Genomic DNA, 20,917 nt, shown 5'->3' with positions numbered 1-20,917 from the left:
ACGGACTGGAATCTAATCGAGGGGTTCAGGTGATTTATATATAGAATAATGGATACCTGGGAGTGAGTCACAGACTGGAATCAAATCGAGGGGTTCAGATGGTTTATATAGCGAATAATGGATCCCTGGGAGTGAGTTACGGACTGAATTTCATCGAGGGGTTCAGATGGTTTATATATAGAATAATAGATACCTGGGAGTGAGTTACAGACTGGAATCTAATCGAGGGGTTCAGATGGTTTATTTATAGAATAATGGATACCTGGGAGTGAGTCACAGACTGGAATCAAATCGAGGGGTTCAGATGGTTTATATATCGAATAATGGATACCTGGGAGTGAGTTATAGACTGGAATCAAATCGAGGGGTTCAGATGGTTTATATATAGAATAATGGATACCTGGGAATGAGTTACAGACTGGAATCTCATAGAGAGGTTCAGATGGTTTATATATAGAATAATGGATACCTGAGAGTGAGTCACAGACTGGAATCTAATCGAGGGGTTCAGATGGTTTATATATCGAATAATGGATACCTGGGAGTGAGTTATAGACTGGAATCAAATCGAGGGGTTCAGATGGTTTATATATAGAATAATGGATACCTGGGAATGAGTTACAGACTGGAATCTAATAGAGAGGTTCAGATGGTTTATATATAGAATAATGGATACCTGGGAGTGAGTTACAGACTGGAATCTAATCGAGGGGTTCAGATGGTTTATTTATAGAATAATGGATACCTGGGAGTGAGTCACAGACTGGAATCAAATCGAGGGGTTCAGATGGTTTATATATCGAATAATGGATACCTGGGAGTGAGTTATAGACTGGAATCAAATCGAGGGGTTCAGATGGTTTATATATAGAATAATGGATACCTGGGAATGAGTTACAGACTGGAATCTAATAGAGAGGTTCAGATGGTTTATATATAGAATAATGGATACCTGAGAGTGAGTCACAGACTGGAATCTAATCGAGGGGTTCAGATGGTTTATATATCGAATAATGGATACCTGGGAGTGAGTTATAGACTGGAATCAAATCGAGGGGTTCAGATGGTTTATATATAGAATAATGGATACCTGGGAATGAGTTACAGACTGGAATCTAATAGAGAGGTTCAGATGGTTTATATATAGAATAATGGATACCTGGGAGTGAGTTACAGACTGGAATCTAATCGAGGGGTTCAGATGGTTTATTTATAGAATAATGGATACCCGGGAGTGAGTTACAGACTGGAATCTAATAGAGAGGTTCAGATGGTTTATATATAGAATAATGGATACCTGGGAGTGAGTTACAGACTGGAATCTAATCGAGGGGTTCAGATGGTTTATTTATAGAATAATGGATACCTGGGAGTGAGTTACAGACTGGAATCTAATAGAGAGGTTCAGATGGTTTATATATAGAATAATGGATACCTGGGAGTGAGTTACAGACTGGAATCTAATCGAGGGGTTCAGATGGTTTATTTATAGAATAATGGATACCCGGGAGTGAGTTACAGACTGGAATCTAATAGAGAGGTTCAGATGGTTTATATATAGAATAATGGATACCCGGGAGTGAGTCACAGACTGGAATCTAATCGAGGGGTTCAGATGGTTCATATAGAGAATAGTGGGCAGCACTGTAGCACAGTGGTTAGCACTGTTGCTACACAGCTCCAGGGTCCCAGGAGCGATTCCCTGCTTGGGGCACTGTCTGTGTGGAGTCCACACGTTCTCCCTGTGTCTGTGTGGGTTTCCTCCGGGTGCTCCGGTTTCCTCCTACAAGCCCCGAAAGATGTGCTCTTAGGTAATTTGTACATTCTGAATTCTCCCTCTGTGTACCCGAACAGGCGCCGGAATGTGGCGATAAGGGGCTTTTCACAGTAACTTCATTGCAGTGTTAATGTAAGCCGGCTTGCGACAATAATAAAGATTATTATTATTATATTTATGGCCTCACTCAATCCGGTCTCCAACTGAAAGGCAGCTGACTGTGCAAGTGGTCATTCACAGTACTGCCAGCAGATGGCGGCGCTGCTCCATGTAAAGCCCTTCCAGCCAACATGGGGAAAGTGTGGGTCAGGATGAGAGAGATCAAGGGGGGATTTCAGGAAGCGCTTCTTCACACAAAGGTTATAAAACCAAGGTGAGTAAATGGTTCAGGTACAGATCAGCTATGAGCTGACTGAACAGGCTGGAGGGGCTCAATACCCAACATGTTCTGTAAAATTATCCACTTTGACATGAGGATCTCGGATATTTTCAAAAGATGAGAGACTGATAAATATTGGGAGGCAGAAGGATTTGTGTATCCATGAAGTAGAAAAAGTTTTTTTAATGTATTTTATTCCAAATAAATTAAATAACACAAAAACATAAGCAACCTGGGGAACATCCTCCCCAGCACACAATGTTACAATCTGTACAAATGTTTCCATTTTACACATTCCCGCCCGCGCGACGGACAATTCCTCAAACGTGGCCACCGACGATCCCCACCGTGTGGAGATCAGAATCCCCTCAGATATGGGAGTCACTGGGAAATCCAATCGGGAATTCAGGAGAAACATCTTTACCCAGAGAGTGATTACAATGAGGAGGTCACTTTGTTCACTGAGAACAGGGCAGGGGACGCGGTTCAAATAGAGGGAGTGTGTCCTTGCCCAGCAGCTCAGGGCTGGACTCACTCTGACTGGGTTTGGGGATGGAGACGAGGCCCTTGTTTCAGGTGAAGCAACATTTTAAATCCGGGCTCGATGTACTCACAGTGACTCCCAGTGGGAGTCAATGGAAAGGGATATTGTCCAGAGTGTTCAACAAGAGGCTGATTCACTGTCTCCCATTGAGTGCTGCCATCCCAGTCGAATATCCTTTTCATGAGCATCACTGTCTCAGTAACAAGTCTTGTGAGGCAATAGCAGAATCAGCTTCACGATTTGTTCAAACTAACAGAAGATTAACAAGCGGATGGAGCAGGAGGTGAACAGGAATTTAAAGATGTTATTGTGCATTCGATGTCCCAGTTCCAGATGTGTAAATGTGATCTAGTGACTGACGGAGCCGGTCCCTTCATCACCCTCCAGTAAATGGAAGCTCTGCCCAGGTAGGGTGTGTCTGTGTGTGTGAGTGTGTCTCTGTGGGTGTCTGTGTGTGTCTGTCTGTCTATCTGAGTGTGTGTGTGTCTCTCTGAATGTGAGTTCTGGTGTTGTAAGACTTCGTACTGTGCTCACCCCAAGCTGGTGCTAACCTGGTGTTGTAAGACTTCGTACTGTGCTCACCCCAGTCCAACGCCGGCATCTCCACATCTCTGAATGTGTGTGTATATGTGTGTGCCTGTCTGTATGTGTGTCTGTCTGTGTGTTTCTATGTGTGTCTGGGTCTGTGTGTGTGTTTGCGTGTGTGTCTGTGTGTGTGAGGGTGTGTGTCAGGGTCTCTGACTGGGACTGAAGACCCCATCTCAGGACAGTTTCCAGCACAAACACTTTGATTCAGTCAGAGGCAACAACAAATTACATTTATATAGCGCCTTCAATGCAGTAAAACATCCAAAGGGACTCGACAGCAGCGTGAATCAGACAACATTGAGACTGAATCTGTTGTTCGAGACGCTTCTCCCCACAGGCAGAGAATGTGCAGCATCTGAGAAATGAGCAGCTCCAACACAGCGTTGTTCCTCTTCACTCCAGTTACACAAACTCGGCACCAACTTTCCATCTTCCTGTCCAGAAGCTGATCGGAGAGGTTCAGGCAGGATTGAGGGGGGAAAGATGGGCCCGGATTTGGGAGGGAGAAAGAGACTCTCCAGGAATTTGGGGAACAAGGGGGAGGTTGGAGATGGGGGTGGACATTTTCGAAAATATGTTTTTTGTAAGAATGAGGGTCAGATGGGGACAGGTTGGAGAGAGGATAAGGAGGGGCTCAGGGATGAGGGAGGGGCTCCAGACACAATAAAGGGGTCAGTTTGATTTAATTCTAAAGTTCTTGACACTGAGGGTGTCACTGATCACGTGAAGTGAAATCCAGGAAGTGCAGCCCTGAACAGGAATTGAAAGTGAAAGAGCTGGAACAGGGAAGGAGAGAGAGACTCTGAGCACTGGGATGGCGTCTCCAGATCTCACACAGGAACTAACCTGTCCCATCTGTCTGGAGATATTCACCCACCCGGTGTTTCTGGAATGTGGACATTGTCATGATATTCAAACACACACATCATGATAGACACACCAACAGACAAATCAGAACACACAACACCACAACCAATCACAGAAAGATATAAAAGCACAGACACGACCCCTGGTGGTCAGTATTAGCTGCAGAGGAGGACCAGGACACATCTGTTACCAAACACACTCAGGGAGACAGCACGTGCAGAGTATCCAGAACGAACTGTATTATAAGAGTTAAAATAAAATAGAGTTGTACCACATACAACTGTGTTGGCTCATCTGTGCACCAGAGCACCCAACACCACATGGTACAGGAGTGGATCGATACCTGCCGGCATACCTCAGTGTACACAGACAACCAGCAGTGCCCAGGCAAAATGATAGAGCTCCCGGTTCCGCAGCCGCTCCAGTGCTACGGCGATCTCCGCGAAAACTGGCGGCGATTCCGGCAATGGTTCGAATTGTTCCTGGTGGCAGCTGAACTCCAAGACCTGGATGATAGCGAAAAAATTGAATTTCTCCTCACCATCGCCGGTGCAAGGGCAAGAGAAATATTCACAAGGTTCAGGTTCTTCAGGAGGCAGCAAAGGTACGATTACCAGGCAGTCCTGGACAAATTCTCCAAGTACTGTGAAGAAAACGCAATCCAATCGGCAAGTAAAGGTAAGAAAAGCTGCAGTACTCACCTCGTGGCTGGGATCCCGGAGCCCGAATTCCCAGAGGCCGAAATCCCGGGCCTGAGAGAGGGCTGGGTCGAGGTCGGCGGCCATCTTGCTAAAGGTATCACGCTAGCACAGTTGCGCGAGCAGTGCGCAGAACCGGAAGTTTCGTTTGCGCATGCGCGAGATGCTGCGCATGCGCAGTCAAGAAAACGGCCATCGTAAAGGAACAGCTATCTGAGCATGCGCAGTCGCTTCCTACGTGCTACATACCGAGCGTCAGGATGTCAGAGGCCCCAGACTGCACCAATTTAAAGGGGAAACATCCCAAATCCAATTTAAAAGGGAAACGTCCCAAATCAAAAAAACAAAAATCTGTTAAAGCTGTAAAACAACCTTCCCTCACCTGGAATGACAGCACAGTGCCGCAAATTCACCCAGGAGATGAATTTGACCTCCGAAGAACCCTCCGACAAGCAGTTACTTACGCACAAGCCGATGATTCCGACCTTGAATACTTCGATGACGATCTTTACAGTGTTTCCGGACCTCGCGAGCCCAATGATAGCTCCGTGGTCCTATACGACTATGACTCGGACGAACCTTTCATGTTGCACATTGGCGGCCCCCACATTGAATCCGACGCAGATGCGGATTCATTTTTCGGATTTGAGGATCTTCAATCCAGCAGATATGACGTTCCAACTTATCAGTACCGGATGATGCTGCAGCCTGACATTAACAGACAGGGAGCGGTGCAAGCACACGGAGAGTGCCCTGCTGCCACACAGAGCGTGGTCCACGTCCCGCTCAACGTTCCCGACTCTATGAAAGAAGACATGCAAGACTCCAGAGTGCAGTCCTCGCATGAACCAGAAATGACTCCAGTGTCACAAGCTTCCACAGCAAGCTCGTGGACAGACTCCACAATTGCAGAAATGCAAGACTCCAGAACGCAGTCCTTGCACGAACAAGAAGTGACTCCAGTGTCACAAGCCTCCACAGAGAGCTCGTGGACAGCCTCCACGATAGAAGCAACGCAAGACTCCAGAGCGCAGTCCTTGCACGAACAAGAAGTGACTCCAGTGTCACAAGCCTCCACAGAGAGCTCGTGGACAGCCTCCACGATAGAAGCAACGCAAGACTCCAGAGCGCAGTCCTTGCACGAACAAGAAGTGACTCCAGTGTCACAAGCCTCCACAGAGAGCTCGTGGACAGCCTCCACGATAGAAGCAACGCAAGACTCCAATGTGCAGTCCTTGCAGGAACAAGACCATGAGGGCACAGCGCTGTCTAGCAACCTCTCCTGACCAACCAGCGGCAGACGATGCAAGTCTGCCATGCTCACGTGAACAGCAAGAAGGCTATAACAGCCTACCATGCTCCACTACACAGCAGCATGACCATGACGGTCTCTCATGCTACAATGAAGGGCACAGCGCTGAAGACTGTTCAAGCCCAACTGAAGACAAGCCAAAGGAATCGCCTCGTCCAAGCCCGAAGAAAAAAGGTTTATGCGCTGACCTTCAGGATCATTATAGCCGAACAGAGATTAATAATGCTGCACGGCCACAGAAGGATGCTGAGGATTTGCTAACGAAATTAATTGAATGTTTAACTTGCAAGGAGCAGACTGAGAATTGCCAGTGTTTTAGTACGGATCGAAAAAATGGACAAGACATTGATCCTCAGGTAATGGAAATAACACAACCTGAATCATATCTACAGCAGGGACAAATGTCTCCCTTCAACACAACGCCGCAAAATCCCAACTTCGGAGACCAGCAGTTAGTCAGTAATGACTCTTCAAACCTTGAGGGGAACATTAATTGCATTGAACCTATACACACTCCACTGATTATTGAGCAGAACATTGGAGCAAGAATCCTGAGGACACCGACATCGAGTAGCCAGATAACGAATTTAAAACCCACAGCAGTTTCAAGTGAACCAAGTGTGCTTTCCACTAATGGTGAAGATGCAGATAAGGTCGACCCGATTATCCATTGTACCACACTAACCCCAGTGATTAAGCAGTTATGTATGGGGAGTATAATGTGGGCAATTGAGAACAGTAAAAGAGAGACTGTGACCATGCCAGTCCCAGCAAAATCAGACCCAGAGACCATGAAGGCATGTACATTAGACAAAGATACATATGAGGCACCTGAGAAGAAAAGTGAAATGGAATGTTCTTTGGAAAATAGTACAATGTCGATAGGAACATTGGATCCTATATTCGAGACCATACCTATGGGAGAATTTGGGGGTAATAAACAAGGTTCTGCAATGTCTGGGGGAAGATTTAAAATTCCAAAGAAGAAAAGCCCAAATGAAGGACAACGGCAAGACAATGACAGTCCACCGACATGGTGTGCACCACCAGATGAAAACTCTGACAATTTACCCAACCCTAGTGAACAGCAAGCTGCTAATGAGGATCTATCCACGGGATGTGAGACGAGTGACGACAGCATCCCACTTCCCATGCAAAAGGTGCAAGGTGACAGACCTCGCCTAGTGCGTACCGAGGCACTCGACGATCACGGTGGGACCACTGACGACTGCGGTGGCGGCGCACCGCTTCCACCCTCGATGGCTCGACCCTCTCCACTGGTTGGTGCATTCCTGCATGTTCCGACTCCAGAAGTGCAGCTTCAGGGAATCTCGGCTGCCTCCAGTGAACCTGTTGGGACTCCGGACGGGGGGCATCAACGGAAGGCAGACCGGACTCCAGATGGGGAGCAGCCAAGCGCCGACTCTGATTCGCGCACGCCAGACCTTGCTCCGGACGGGCGGTGTCGCGGCCTCGGTGATGGCTCGCTCAGGGTGACGGCGGATGCCACGGCGACAGGGAATGGATCGCGTGGCAGTCCCACTGGGTCGGCAGTGGCAACCAGCACCGGCGGTCCAAGATGGACACACCAATTCGCGCCATCGCCAGACGTTGATGCGAGCAACAATTCTCTCTCCAAGGCGACATGCTTCGACGTTTCTCTGCGGAGTCGCCCTTCCGGCACAGCAGGTGGCCGGAACCAGCGTACACGGTCTCGGCCAACTTCCACATCTGGCACAGTCATCGCCTTGCATGATATTAGTGATGGTGCTACTTCGATGGCAACGACCCATCGGCTACAAGATGCCGTCCACCACAAACATAAAAAGAAAAAGACTCCACCTTGTTCCTGGCATGCAGGGCGGATGGATTGGTGCGTAGGCGCAATCAGCGAGCTTTGCGCCGCCTTCCACGCTCGCAACTGAACCGTACGCACACGCCGGATCCTCCACTGGTTCCCAAGGATGACTTCGTGGAGATGCCACGGATCATGCCCCTTCCATCGCCACCAGAACCAAACCACAGCCAAGGCACCACTAACAAAGATGTTGAATGTTATATTTGCACGAATGAAAAAACCAAGCACTGCACGAAGTACAACAAATGGTAAAGTAGAGACTTCGGCAACAGCATCACCTCCAACAGTCCAAGGTGAACCAGTGTGACCCCAAATCTCCACAGCTGAACCGGCTTGAGGACCAGCCCATTCTTGAGGCGGTCACCCATTAGACTGGACTTATAACGCTGTTCATACGTTCAAAAAGTCAAACACTTCTGTATTATAACCTGTTGTTGTTTATTGTTCCAGATATCGTCTGACCAGACCAATGTTCAAGTTTTTTTTTTCTCTCGCATCCAAGTTTTGTTATGGTACAACCTTGTTAGTGTGACGCACCCGACATCGCCCCATGTAAATAGTTACGTCATATACACACGCTGTACACAACACACACACACACTCTTAGATGCACTCACGACACAATTATATTTATAACCACGTAGGCACATATCTTTGTAAAAAGGGGGGATGTCATGATATTCAAACACACACATCATGATAGACACACCAACAGACAAATCAGAACACACAACACCACAACCAATCACAGAAAGATATAAAAGCACAGACACGACCCCCGGTGGTCAGTATTAGCTGCAGAGGAGGACCAGGACACATCTGTTACCAAACACACTCAGGGAGACAGCACGTGCAGAGTATCCAGAACGAACTGTATTATAAGAGTTAAAATAAAATAGAGTTGTACCACATACAACTGTGTTGGCTCATCTGTGCACCAGAGCACCCAACACCACAGACATCATTTCTGCAGCTCCTGCATCTCTCAGAGTTGGCAGAAGGTCCCGGGCGATGTTTCCTGCCCCCAGTGTCGACAGGTCTTCACCCAGAGGAACGTCAGGCCCGCTCTGACCTTGATTAACATCGTGGAGAAGTTCAGAGAGCTGAAGGTGAAGGTGACACAGCCACAGGAGGAGTTTTACTGTCAGGAACACGAAGAGAAGCTGAAACTCTTCTGCGGAGATGAACACAAAGCGAATGGCTGGTGTGTCCAGAGCTCATAAGACGCACAGTGTGATCCCAATAAAGGAGGCAGCCCAGATATACAAGGTACTGGATCACTGCTACTGACACAGGTAGATGGGGAAGAGGGACAGGGTGTAAGTAATAGAGAGAGAGAGTGTTTGTCGAATGTGGGAAGGGGAAGAGAGGGCAGGAGAGAAAGGGGTAGGGAAGGGGAGAGGAGTGTAAAGAGGAGAGGGTTGGAACGAGGAAAGGATTGATTGAGGAGGGGAATTAACCTGGAGGAGGATAATTGTAACAAACAGAATTAACCCACAGCTTCTACTTTGATTATTGAGTGTCAATCCTGAGAATATCTCCTTCTCTACCTCACTAGTCTCACTCTATTTCAAACAGCAAACTCCTCCAGAATGTGACAATGATTGTTTCCTTTGACAAACCCCTTTGTGTCCTTTCTGTCTCAGAACAAGTTAGAAACATCATTGGAAACTCTGCAGAAGCAAATGGACCTCAGTCTCCACAGTAAAAGAGAACGAGAGGATGGGATTTTACACATGAAGGTAGGAGACTGGCCTTTAGGCTTTGTGTAAACTTCCCTGTGTTTGTTATTGAGAGTGAGTGAGCTTCTCACACAGTCAGAGAGAGAGTTTTACTGAATAAAATGCTGCTGCTCCAAAGTACACTGCGGGCTGCTCCCCGAACTGCAAGATAAGGGAGCGTCTGCAAATTGCAGATTATTATGACAATGTGAAAATGTCTTATTTTCCCTCCTAATCAATCACATCAATTGATTAAATAAATCTTGTCTGTAACTCACTCCCAGGTATACATTATTATATATATAAACCATTTGAATCCCTTGATTAGATTCCAGTCTGTAACTCACTCCCCGGCATCCATTATTCTATATGTAAACCAACTGAACCCCTCGATTAGATTCCAGACTGTAACTCACTCCCCGGCATCCTTTATCAAGATATAAACCATCTGAACCCCTCGATTAGATTCCATTCCGTAAGTCACTCCCAGGTTTCCATTATTCTATATATCAACCATCTGAACCCCTCGATTAGATTCCAGTCTGTAACTCACTCCCAGGTATCCATTATTCTATATATAAACCATCTGAACCCCTCGATTAGATTCCAGTCTGTAACTCACTCCCAGGTATCCATTATTCTATGTATGAACCATCTGAACCCCTCGATTAGATTCCATTCCGTAAGTCACTCCCAGGTATCCATTATTCTATATAGCAACCATCTGAACCCCTCGATTAGATTCCAGTCTGTAATTCACTCCCAGGTATCCATTATTCTTTTCTAAACCATCTGAACCCCTCAATTAGATTCCAGTCTGTAACTCACACCCAGGTATCCATTATTCTATATATAAACCATCTGAACCCCTCGATTAGATTCCAGTCTGTAACTCACTCCCAGGTATCCATTATTCTATATATAAACCATCTGAACCCCTCGATTAGATTCCAGTCTATAACTCACTCCCAGGTATCCATTATTCTATATATAAACCATCTGAACCCCTCGATTAGATTCCAGTCTGTAATTCACACCTTGATGATTCTTATTTAGGATTAACCATTGGAATCACTTTATAATGTTTATTTGTAACTCACTCCCACAGACCCAATATTCCATCAAATTATTGAGCCATCAGTGAGCTGTTATTATTTGTTAGTCATACTGGATGCAAATTGTTTTCCTCTATCCCAGTGGACAGAGACCGGGAAACTGGGATTATAAACGTTGCTTATTCTGTTCTGTATTCAATCTGTTCCAGGCTGAAGTTGACAGACTGAGAAATGAAATCAACAGTGAATTTGAAAAGATGCACAAGTTCCTGGTTGAGAAGGAGGAGCTGCTGAAAGCAGAGTTGGAGAGAAAAAGCAATAAAGTGTTCGAGGAAATGGAGCAGAATTTAAACAAAACCATGGCTGAAATGTCTTCTCTTGAAGGAGCAATAAGAGATCTAAAATCGAGGCTGGGGGTACAAGAGGCCCCAGAGTTCCTCAAGGTACAAAATCTCTTTGTCTTGTCCAGTGAAACATTCCAGAGACTGAGGGCGGGCACTCTGACCTTTAACCTCTGGGATTGGGCAAGGCCTCAGTCTGATTGGTTGGGTGATTGTTTCTTTCTGCTGTCAGTAAGGGTCCAATGGGAAATGAGGTGAGATAATCTCAGTGTGATTCCGATACTCAGTGTTACCACGGCACTGATTGATGATTGGACTCAGAGACAGCTGGGCTGGGAACTGGAGACGTTTACACTGCTGCAGATGGAGTTCTACTGAGGACGGGGTTAAGATGCATTGTTAAAGTGGAGTTGTTAGATCTTTATTGAGTTGTGGGTTTTGCTGTTCCTGATCCTGCGAACGCTGGATTCAAATGAAGCCTCAGCCAGCAATCGTGTTGGGATTAATATCGGGGATGGACAAGAGACACAAATTATAGGATGTCTCGGAGGGTTGTGGAGCTGGAGGAGATTACAGAGATAGGGAGGAGTGAGGCCATGGAGGAATTTGAAAACAAGGATGAGAATTTTCAACATCAATACGTTGTTGAACCGGGAGCCAATGTAGTTCACCAAGCACAGGGGTGATGGGGGCTACGGTTAGAGAGATAAGAGTGGGAACTGGTGCGGGCAGAACACCCAGCTGGACAACAGTGGAGAGGCGGTGGAGGAGGATGGTGTGATCGATCGTGTCAAAGGCTGCAGACTGATCGAGAATAATGAGGAGGTGAGACGGGTGAAAAATGTAGATTTCTACTCGGGATTTACATCAACAAGAACTCTTTAATCTGACTCGATCATATCTATTCTCTTTCTTTCCCCTCAGGATATTCAGGACCTGTTGATGAGGTGAGCAGGTTTAAAGAAACAGTTTTGTGATGTGATCACTCCTGTCTCTCTAACACACACTGATTTCCAGACCTGTTTTTACAGGAGTCAGATGGAGTTTCACAAGCCTGGAACTGTCTCCACTCAGTTACCTGTGGATATCGCTGGTGAACCAGTCAAATACATCAAAGTGTGGAGGGAAATGAGAGCAGCGATTTCTCCAGGTATCATTCTCTGTATATTACCGTCTCCCTGCTGTTATCCAAGTGATTAATGAGGTTTGACACACTGATGAAATGATCATAAGATCAGAAGGAATAAGAACAGGAGTGGTCCAGCCCAGTGAACCTGCTCTGATTTTTGATAAGATCATGTCTGATCGAATTGTGGCCTTTACTCCACTTTCCTGCCTGCCCCAGATGACCCTTAACCCCCTTGTTGATCAACAATCTATCGAACTCGGTCATGAATCAATGACCCAGCCTCTGCTGGTCTCTGTGGTAGAGAATTCCAAAGACTAATAACCCTCTCCGAGATGGAATTCCTCATCTAACACAGGAATAGTCCTGGAGGATTGCGAATGTGATGCCGTTGTTTCAGAAAGGGGCAAAGGTTAACCCAGGAAAGTACAGACCTGTCAGTTTGACATCAGCAGTGGGAAAACTGATAGAGGCGATAATATGAGATGAGAAAAATATGCACTTCGAGAAAAATTAATTAATATTAGCCAGTCCTCATGGCTTTGTCAAGGGCAGGCCATGTCTGCCAAATGTAATTGAGTTATTTGACAAGGTGACACAGGTAGTGGATGAGGGTAGTGCTGTGGATGTTGTATATTTGTACTTTGAGAAAGCATTTGATACCGTGCCACATGGCAGGTTGGTTAGCAGATTAAAAATGTTTGGGATTGAAGGGTCCTGGGCTGCATGGATTGGAAATTGGCTAAAAGATAGGAGACAGAGGGTAGGTATAGATGGCCATTTCTCAGACTGGAGACGAGTTGCAAGTGGTGTTCCCCAGGGCTCAGTGTTGGGACACTTGCTTTTTACGATTGATATAAATGATTTAGAGTTGCGTGTTGAGAGTAAAATCTCTAAATTTGTAGATGACACTAAGCTCGGGAGAATACCGAATTGTGACGATGACGCTGGGCGACTTCAGAGGGACATTGACAAGTTGGCCAATGGGTAGATACCTGGCAGATGAATTTCAATGCAGGGAAATGTGAGGTAATGCATTTTAGTAGAAGAATCATGGGGAGACAATATAGGCTCAATGGTACAACTTTGAGGGGAGTACAGGAGCAGAGGGACCTCAGGATTCAAGTGCATAATTCTCTGAAGGGGGCCTGGCAAGTTGAAAGAGTTGTTAAGAAGGCTAAATGGATCCTTGGGTTTATAAATAGAGGCACAGAGTATAAAAGCAAAGATGTGATGCTACACCACTACAAATCATTGGTCGAGTATTGTGTTCAGTTCTGGGCACATTATTTAAGGAAAGATGTTAAAGCCCTTGAGAGAGTGCAAAGGAGATTTACTAGGATGATACCAGCAGTGAGGAATTTTAGATACAAGGAAATATTGGGGAAAATTGGGCTTGTTCTCCAGAGCAGAGAAGATTAAGGAGACTCTGTTTCCACTGGTTGGTAAGTCAGTGACTAGGACTCACAATTTCAAGATGGCCAGCAAGAGAGCTAGGAGTGAGGTGAGGAGAAACTTCTTTACTCAGAGAGTTGTTGGGAATTGGAATGTGGTACATGGGAGAGTGGTGGAGGCGGGTTCCACAGGAGGTTTCAAAAGAGAGCTGGATATATATTTGAATGTGCCGAATTTAGGGGACCACGGAGACAGGGCTGGAGAATGGGACTAGCTGGGCCGCTCTTTTGGGAGCTGGTACGGACATGATGGGCCGAATGGCATCCTTCTGTGCTGTAAATAGCAACATCTCTGTCTTAAATAGAGGCCCCTTCATTTGATGCTGTGTCGCCTACACCTCGCTTACCCCAGAGATCAAACATCCTCCCAGCATCTACCCTGACGAAGGAATCCCTCAGAATGTTATGTTTCAATAAGATAACCTTTTATTCTTCTAAACTCCAGTGAGTACAGACCAACCTGTTCAACCTTTCCACATAAGGCAATCCCTTCATCCCAGGAATCAGCCCAGTGAATCTTCTCTGAACTGTGTCCAATGAGAGTCTCTCCCTCCGGATGTAAGGAGATCAGATCTGAACACAGTACTCAAGCTGCAGTCTCACCAATCCCCTGTACAGTTGCAGCACGTCTTCCCTACTCTACACTCCATCCCTTTTCCAATAAAGGCCAACATTCCATTTGCCTTCCTCATTCCTTGCTGTACCTGGACACTAACTTTTAGTGATTGATGTACAAGGTCCCCCAGATCCCTCTGTACTGCAGCATTCTGCCGTCTCTTTCTGTTGAAGGGACTGTTTAGCACAGGGCTAAATCGCTGGCTTTGAAAGCAGACCAAGGCAGGCCAGCAGCACGGTTCAGTTCCCGTAACAGCCTCCCCGAACAGGCGCAGGAATGTGGCGACTAGGGGCTTTTCACAGAAACTTCATTTGAAGCCTACTTGTGACAATAAGCGATTTTCATGTCATTTTCATTTCATCTTCATTTCAAATCATTTGCTGATTTTCTATTCTTCCTGCCAAGGTGGACAACCTCACATTTTCCCACTTTATACTCCATCTGCTAAATCTTTGTCCACTCACTTAACCAGTCTATATCCCTCCGCAGAACCTTTGTATCCTCCTCACAACTTCCCAACCAAACTTTCTGTCATCAGTAAATTTGGCTCCAGATTTGGTCTCTTCATCCAATCACTAATATAGATCAGAAACAATTGTGCCCCCATCACTGATCCGTGTGTCACTCCACTAGTTACAGTTTGCCAACCTGAAAATGAACCATTTATATTGGCTATGCCAGGTAGTTTGCCAATCCTCTATCCAACACCATGAACTCTTATATTGTGCAGTAATATTTTACATGAGGACATGTCGTTTGGAAATCCAAATACACAACATCTACTGGTTCACCTTTATCTACCCTGCTGGTCCCATACTCAGAAAGCTCTGATAAATGTCTCAAAAACAATCTTCATTTAACAAAACCGTGTGGACTCCGCCTGATTGTATGAAGATTTTCTAAATGTCTTGTGACTCCCTCCTTCACAATGGCATCAAGAGTTTCCAAATAACAGATTTGGCCCAAATCTTCCTGCTTTGTCTCCCTCCTTTTTTGGAACATTTCCAAACCGCTGGGACTTGTCCAGAATGGGGGGAATTTGGAAAGATTACAACCAATGCATCCACTTTCTCCAAAACCACTGCTTTAAAATCCTGGGTTGCAGGACATCAGGTCCAGGGGACAAGTTGCCTTTCATCCCAATAGTTTTCCAGATACTTTCTCTTTGGTGACCATGATTGATTTTAAGTTCCTCCCTACCTTTTTCCCTCCTGCCTCTGTCCTGGGTCAGAAGCAGATGAGGGTCAACTTGTCTTAACCGAGGTCTTGTCCTGGAGAGAGATGTTTATTATCAGAGAATTGATGCTGATCTGTGCTGAGTGAATGGAGCTGAAGGAATGGGGAGAAATGTCTTCACACACTCTGGGCCCCCTACGCCGCAGGCCGTCGCCCTTCAACGCTGCGTTCCGGCCGGCTGAGAGCCGGTGTGGGCGGCGCCGGTGGGACTCGGCGTTTCCACGACAGCCGCTCGGCCCCTCCCGGCCCGAGAATCGGCGGGCCTGCCGCAGAGAGCGGCTCGCGACCGATGCCGAGCCAACCACGCCAGCGCCGCTCAGCAGAGAATCGCGTGCCGGCGTCAGGGGGGGGCATGGCGCGATTCGCACCGATCACGGGGATTGTCCGGCCAGGCCCCGGGCTGAGAGAATCCCGTCCTCTGTCCCTGAGCTTCCACAGTTCCTGGGCTGAGGAAAGTGGTGATGTCCCATCACCGTCTGTACACGTCTCGGCATTCACTCCTGTTTTTCTCACAGTAACAGCTTCCCAATCATGTTCTCTTCCAGTTCCAGCATCTCTCACCCTGGACCCGGAGACGGCACACAACTATCTCATCATTTCCCAGGATCTGACTAGTGTGAGGTTCGGAAATGAGAAGCAAGCTCGACCTGATCATCTGGGAAGATTTAATAAACACTTGTATGTTTTGAGCTCCCAGAGTTTCACATCAGGGAGACACTACTGGGAGGTGGGTCTTGGAAACAAGCCTTACTGGATTGTGGGTGTCTGCAGAGAGTCTGTCAACAGGAAAGCAAACATCACACGTTCACCTGAGAATGGATTCTGGGTCATCGCCCGGTATCCTAACTGCAAATCATTGAAAATCCCGGATGTCATCTCCCAGCAGAAAGTGAAACCCCGGAAGTTGGGAATTTACCTGGATTATGAGGGAGGACAGGTGTCATTTTATGATGCTGAGGACATGTCTCACCTGTACACCTTCACTGACACATTCACCGAGAAACTCTACCCCATCTTTAATCCTTGTAATGATAAGTCTGGTGATAACCTTGACTCACTCACACTGCTCACTGGGTAACACAGTGGGACACGTTTTGGGAGGTCGGAGTTTTAGTGAGAAGCCTGATTCACTGTCTGAACAGCTCATGTTGTCCTGATTCTCTGCTGTGTGCTGTCAGGGGGTGAGTGTGTTTCTGTATTGTTTATTCTGTAAATTTAACTCAGATTCTCCACCCATCCCACTGTCCCTCTCTGAATATAATGGGACCCATAAACACTGGGCTGGTATAGAATGAAGCAAAATCTCCTGAATTGTGGTAACTGTGCCCAGCTCTCGAACAATTCATTGTGAATCTTTATTTTGTTTCCTCCCTTGAATAAATGTTTTATTTGAAGACGGGCCTGACACCTGGTGTGATGATTACTGATTCAGTGAATGAGCAGAAAGAATGTTTTCTCTCCTGTCTGGGATGTGGATGTCGCTGGCTGAGCCCTCGTTGCCCATCCCTAATTGCCCTTGAGAAGGTGGTGTAGGTACACCCACTGTGCTGTTAGGGAGGGAGTTCCAGGATTTTGACCCAGTGACAGTGAAGGAACGGCCGATATGTTTCCCAGTCGGGATGGTGAGTGACTGGAAGGGAACCTCCAGGTGGTGGTATCAGGAATGAGAATATCAGAATAGGTTCCGGAGTAGGACATGTGACCATTCAGTAAGATCCTGTCTGATCATCAACACCGACTCCACTTTCCCCTCCTATCCCTTCATTCTCTTTGCACTCAGGAATATACCGATCTCTGTGTGGAATATACTCACTGACATCTCACCGCGAGAGAGAATCCCAAAGATTCACAACTCTCTCTGAGGGAAGGAATTTCTCCTCATCTCAGTCTTAAATGGACGACCCTTTATCCTGATTCTGTGACCCCCTCGTTCTAGACCAGTGTCAGCATCTACCCTGTCAGGATCTCGGAGAATTGTACATGTTTCAATAAGATCACCTATTATTCTTTTAAACCTCAAAGAATATAGATCGATCCAACTCAATCCTTCCTCATATCAGAAAACCCTTTCATCCCAAGTATCAATTCCGAGAACCTTCATTGCTCCCTCTAAGGTAAGTACATGTTTCCTCAGGTACGGAGACTAAAACTGTCCACAGTCCTCCAGCTGTGACCACACTCAATCCCTGTTACTTTGCAGCAAGACTTATAGTCTTATACTTCAGCCCCGTTGTAATAAAGGCTAAGATACCATTTACCTTCCTAATAGTTCACTGTATCTGCTTGCTAACTTTCTCTGTTTCAGCTTATTTTGGGGGGTTGCCATTTAGGGTAGGTAGGGATAGGTTTAGGTATCTGGGGGTCCAGGTGACAGGGGAGTGGGCGACACTGCATAAGTGGAACTTAACAAAGTTGGTGGAGTAGATAAAGGAGGACTTTAGGAGGTGGGATACACAGCATCTGATGCTGGCGGGAGGGGTCCAAGTGGTTAAGATGAATGTCTTGCCAAGGTTTTTATTTGTATTTCAGATGCTCCCGATTTGTATTCCGAAGGCCTTCTTCCGGAATTTGGTCAACGTAATTTCGGAGTTTATTCGGGCGGGGAAGGTGAAAGGGTGAAGTGGGCCGTGATACAGAGGCAGGGAGAGAAAGGGGACTTGGCGTTACCGAACCTGCTGCACTATCACCTCATACGCTGCAGGAAAAGATGTCCCGAAGCGTGGTACATTGGCGAGACCATGCAGACGCTGCGACAACGAATGAACGGACATCGTGCAACAATCACCAGGCAGGAACGTTCCCTTCCAGTCGGGGAACATTTCAGCAGTCAAGGGCATTCAGCCTCTAATCTCCGGGTAAGCGTTCTCCAAGGCGGCCTTCAGGACGCACGACAACGCAGAATCGGCGAGCAGAAACTTATAGCCAAGTTCCGCACACATGAGTGCGGCCTCAACCGGGACCTGGGATTCATGTCGCATTACATTCATCCCCCACCATCTGGCCTGCGAAATCCTACCAACTGTCCTGGCTTGACACAATTCACACCTCTTTAACCTGGGGTTACCCCATCTCTGGATCTGTAAAGATTTAATCACCTGCTAATGCTCGCATTCCAAGCATTGTCTGGCATCTTTGAATCTGTCTATATATATGTTTCTGGAACATACTTCTTCATTCATCTGAGGAAGGAGCAGCGCTCCGAAAATTAGTGACATCGAAACAAACCTGTTGGACTTTAACCTGGTGTTGTAAAAATTCTTACTGCACTATTATTGGGTGGTGAATGTGGAGAAAGTGAGGTGATAGTGGGAGGGAGAGAGGCCAGAATGGGTTAGGGTGGAGGAGGAGTCCTGTCGGGGGCCCAGATTCAGGGCCACGGTAACGGTGGCACTACCGTTGTCACCGAGGAGATATATGGAGAGCCCGGTTGTACAGTCCACGGTTAGGGTGTGGAACCAGCTGAGGAGACAGTTTCGGATGGCGGGGATGTTGGTGCTAACATTGTTGTGTGTGAACCACGGACTCAAACCGGGGGAGACGGATGGCATGTACAGGAGGTGGAGAGAGGTGGGGTTGGTGAGGGCCAGGGATTTATATTTGGAGGAGAGGTTTGCCAGTCTGGGAGAGCTGCGGGAGAGGGGAGAGCTCCCGAGGGGAGTGAATTTAGGTATCTACAAGTGAGTGACTTTGCACGGATGGTGTGTAAAGAGTTCCCCAGGCTGCCGAAGTATGTCCCATTGGAACGGCTGCTGCTTCCGCACATGGAGGAGGAGGGTAGGATTGGGGACATATACGGGTGGCTGGGGGAGCAGGGGGAATGCACATGGTGAGGATTCAGGAGAAATGGGAGGAGGAGTTGGGGGAGAGATAAGGTGGAGAGTGAGGCGCTGGGCGGGGTGAATTTGACCTCTTGTGCGAGACTGAGTTTGATACAGTTAAAGGTGGGATGGGATACAGTGAGTTACAGACTGGAATCTAATCGAGGGGTTCAGATGGTTTATATATAGAATAATGGATACCTGGGAGTGAGTTACAGACTGGAATCTAATCGAGGGGTTCAGATGGTTTATATATAGAATAATGGATACCTGGGATTGATTTACAGAATGGAATCCAATCGAAGGGTTCAGATGGTTTATATATAGAATAATGGATACCTGGGAGTGAGTTACAGACTGGAATCTAATCGAGGAGTTCAGATGGTTTATATATAGAATAATGGATACCTGGGAGTGATTTACAGACTGGAATCCAATCGAGGAGTTCAGATGGTTTATATATAGAATAATGGATACCTGGGAGTGAGTTACAGACTGGAATCTAATCGAGGGGTTCAGATGGTTTATATATAGAATAATGGATACCCGGGAGTGAGTTACAGACTGGAATCTAACCGAGGAGTTCAGATGGTTTATATACAGAATAATGGACACCTGGGAGTGAGTTACGGACTGGAATCTAATCGAGGGGTTCAGATGGTTTATATATAGAATAATGGATACCTGGGAGTGAGTTACACACTGGAATCTAATCGAGGGGTTCAGATGGTTTATATATAGAATAATGGATACCTGGGAGTGGGTTACAGACTGGAATCTAATCGAGGAGTTCAGATGGTTTATATATAGAATAATGGATACCTGGGGGTGAGTCACAGACTGGAATCTAATCGAGGAGTTCAGATGGTTTATATATAGAATAATGGATACCTGGGAGAGAGTTACAGACTAAAATCTAATCGAGGGGTTCAGATGGTTCATATAGAGAATAGTGGGCAGCACTGTAGCACAGTGGTTAGCACTGTTGCTACACAGCTCCAGGGTCCCAGGTGCGATTCCCTGCTTGGGGCACTGTCTGGCACGTTCTCCCTGTGTCGGTGTGGGTTTCCTCCGGGTGCTCCGGTTTCCTCCCACAAGTCCCGAAAGATGTGCTGTTAGTTAATTTGGATATTCTGAATTCTCCCTCTGTGTACCCGAACAGGCGCCGGCATGTGGCGACTAAGGGCTTTTCACAGTAACTTCATTGCAGTGTTAATGTAAGCCGACTTGCGACAACAATAAAGATTATTATTGTTATATTTATGGCCTCACTCAATCCGGCCTCCAACTGAAAGGCAGCTGACTGTGCAAGTGGTCATTCACAGTACTGCCCCCAGATGACGGCACTGCTCCATGTAAAGCGCTTCCAGCCAACATGGGGAAAGTGTGGGTCAGGATGAGAGACTGATAAATATTGGGAGACAGAAGGATTTTTGTATCCATGAAGTAGGAAAAGTTTTTTTAATGTATTTTATTCCAAATAAATTAAATAATACAAAAACATCAGCAACCTGGGGAACATCCTCC

General features: G+C 46.6%; 1 protein-coding gene across 1 annotated transcript; it reads left to right on the top strand.

Annotated features, from left to right (window-relative positions):
* Nucleotides 1-9,205: 9,205 nt before the first annotated feature.
* On the top strand, nt 9,206-16,650 carry LOC140389106 (E3 ubiquitin-protein ligase TRIM39-like). The gene is made up of 6 exons (XM_072473265.1): nt 9,206-9,292; nt 9,670-9,765; nt 11,009-11,242; nt 12,065-12,087; nt 12,172-12,290; nt 16,118-16,650. Exons 1-6 carry the CDS (start codon nt 9,206-9,208, stop codon nt 16,648-16,650), a joined length of 1,092 nt encoding a protein of 363 aa, XP_072329366.1.
* The last annotated feature ends 4,267 nt before the right edge of the window (nt 16,651-20,917 follow it).

The sequence above is a fragment of the Scyliorhinus torazame genome, chromosome 14, assembly GCF_047496885.1.
Source record: "Scyliorhinus torazame isolate Kashiwa2021f chromosome 14, sScyTor2.1, whole genome shotgun sequence".
NCBI lineage: Eukaryota > Metazoa > Chordata > Chondrichthyes > Carcharhiniformes > Scyliorhinidae > Scyliorhinus > Scyliorhinus torazame.
Note: the sequence above shows the minus strand (reverse complement) of the source record. Positions and strands in the feature narration are given on the sequence as shown.

What these genes read in the sequence shown, in the direction of transcription:
- LOC140389106 (XM_072473265.1), top strand. Translation starts at nt 9,206, where the DNA reads ATGAACACAAAGCGAATGGCTGGTGTGTCCAGAGCTCATAAGACGCAC. An exon ending in AGGCCCCAGAGTTCCTCAAG is followed by an intron (nt 11,243 to 12,064) that starts GTACAAAATCTC and finishes CTTTCCCCTCAG; the next exon opens with GATATTCAGGACCTGTTGAT. An exon ending in GAGAGCAGCGATTTCTCCAG is followed by an intron (nt 12,291 to 16,117) that starts GTATCATTCTCT and finishes GTTCTCTTCCAG; the next exon opens with TTCCAGCATCTCTCACCCTG.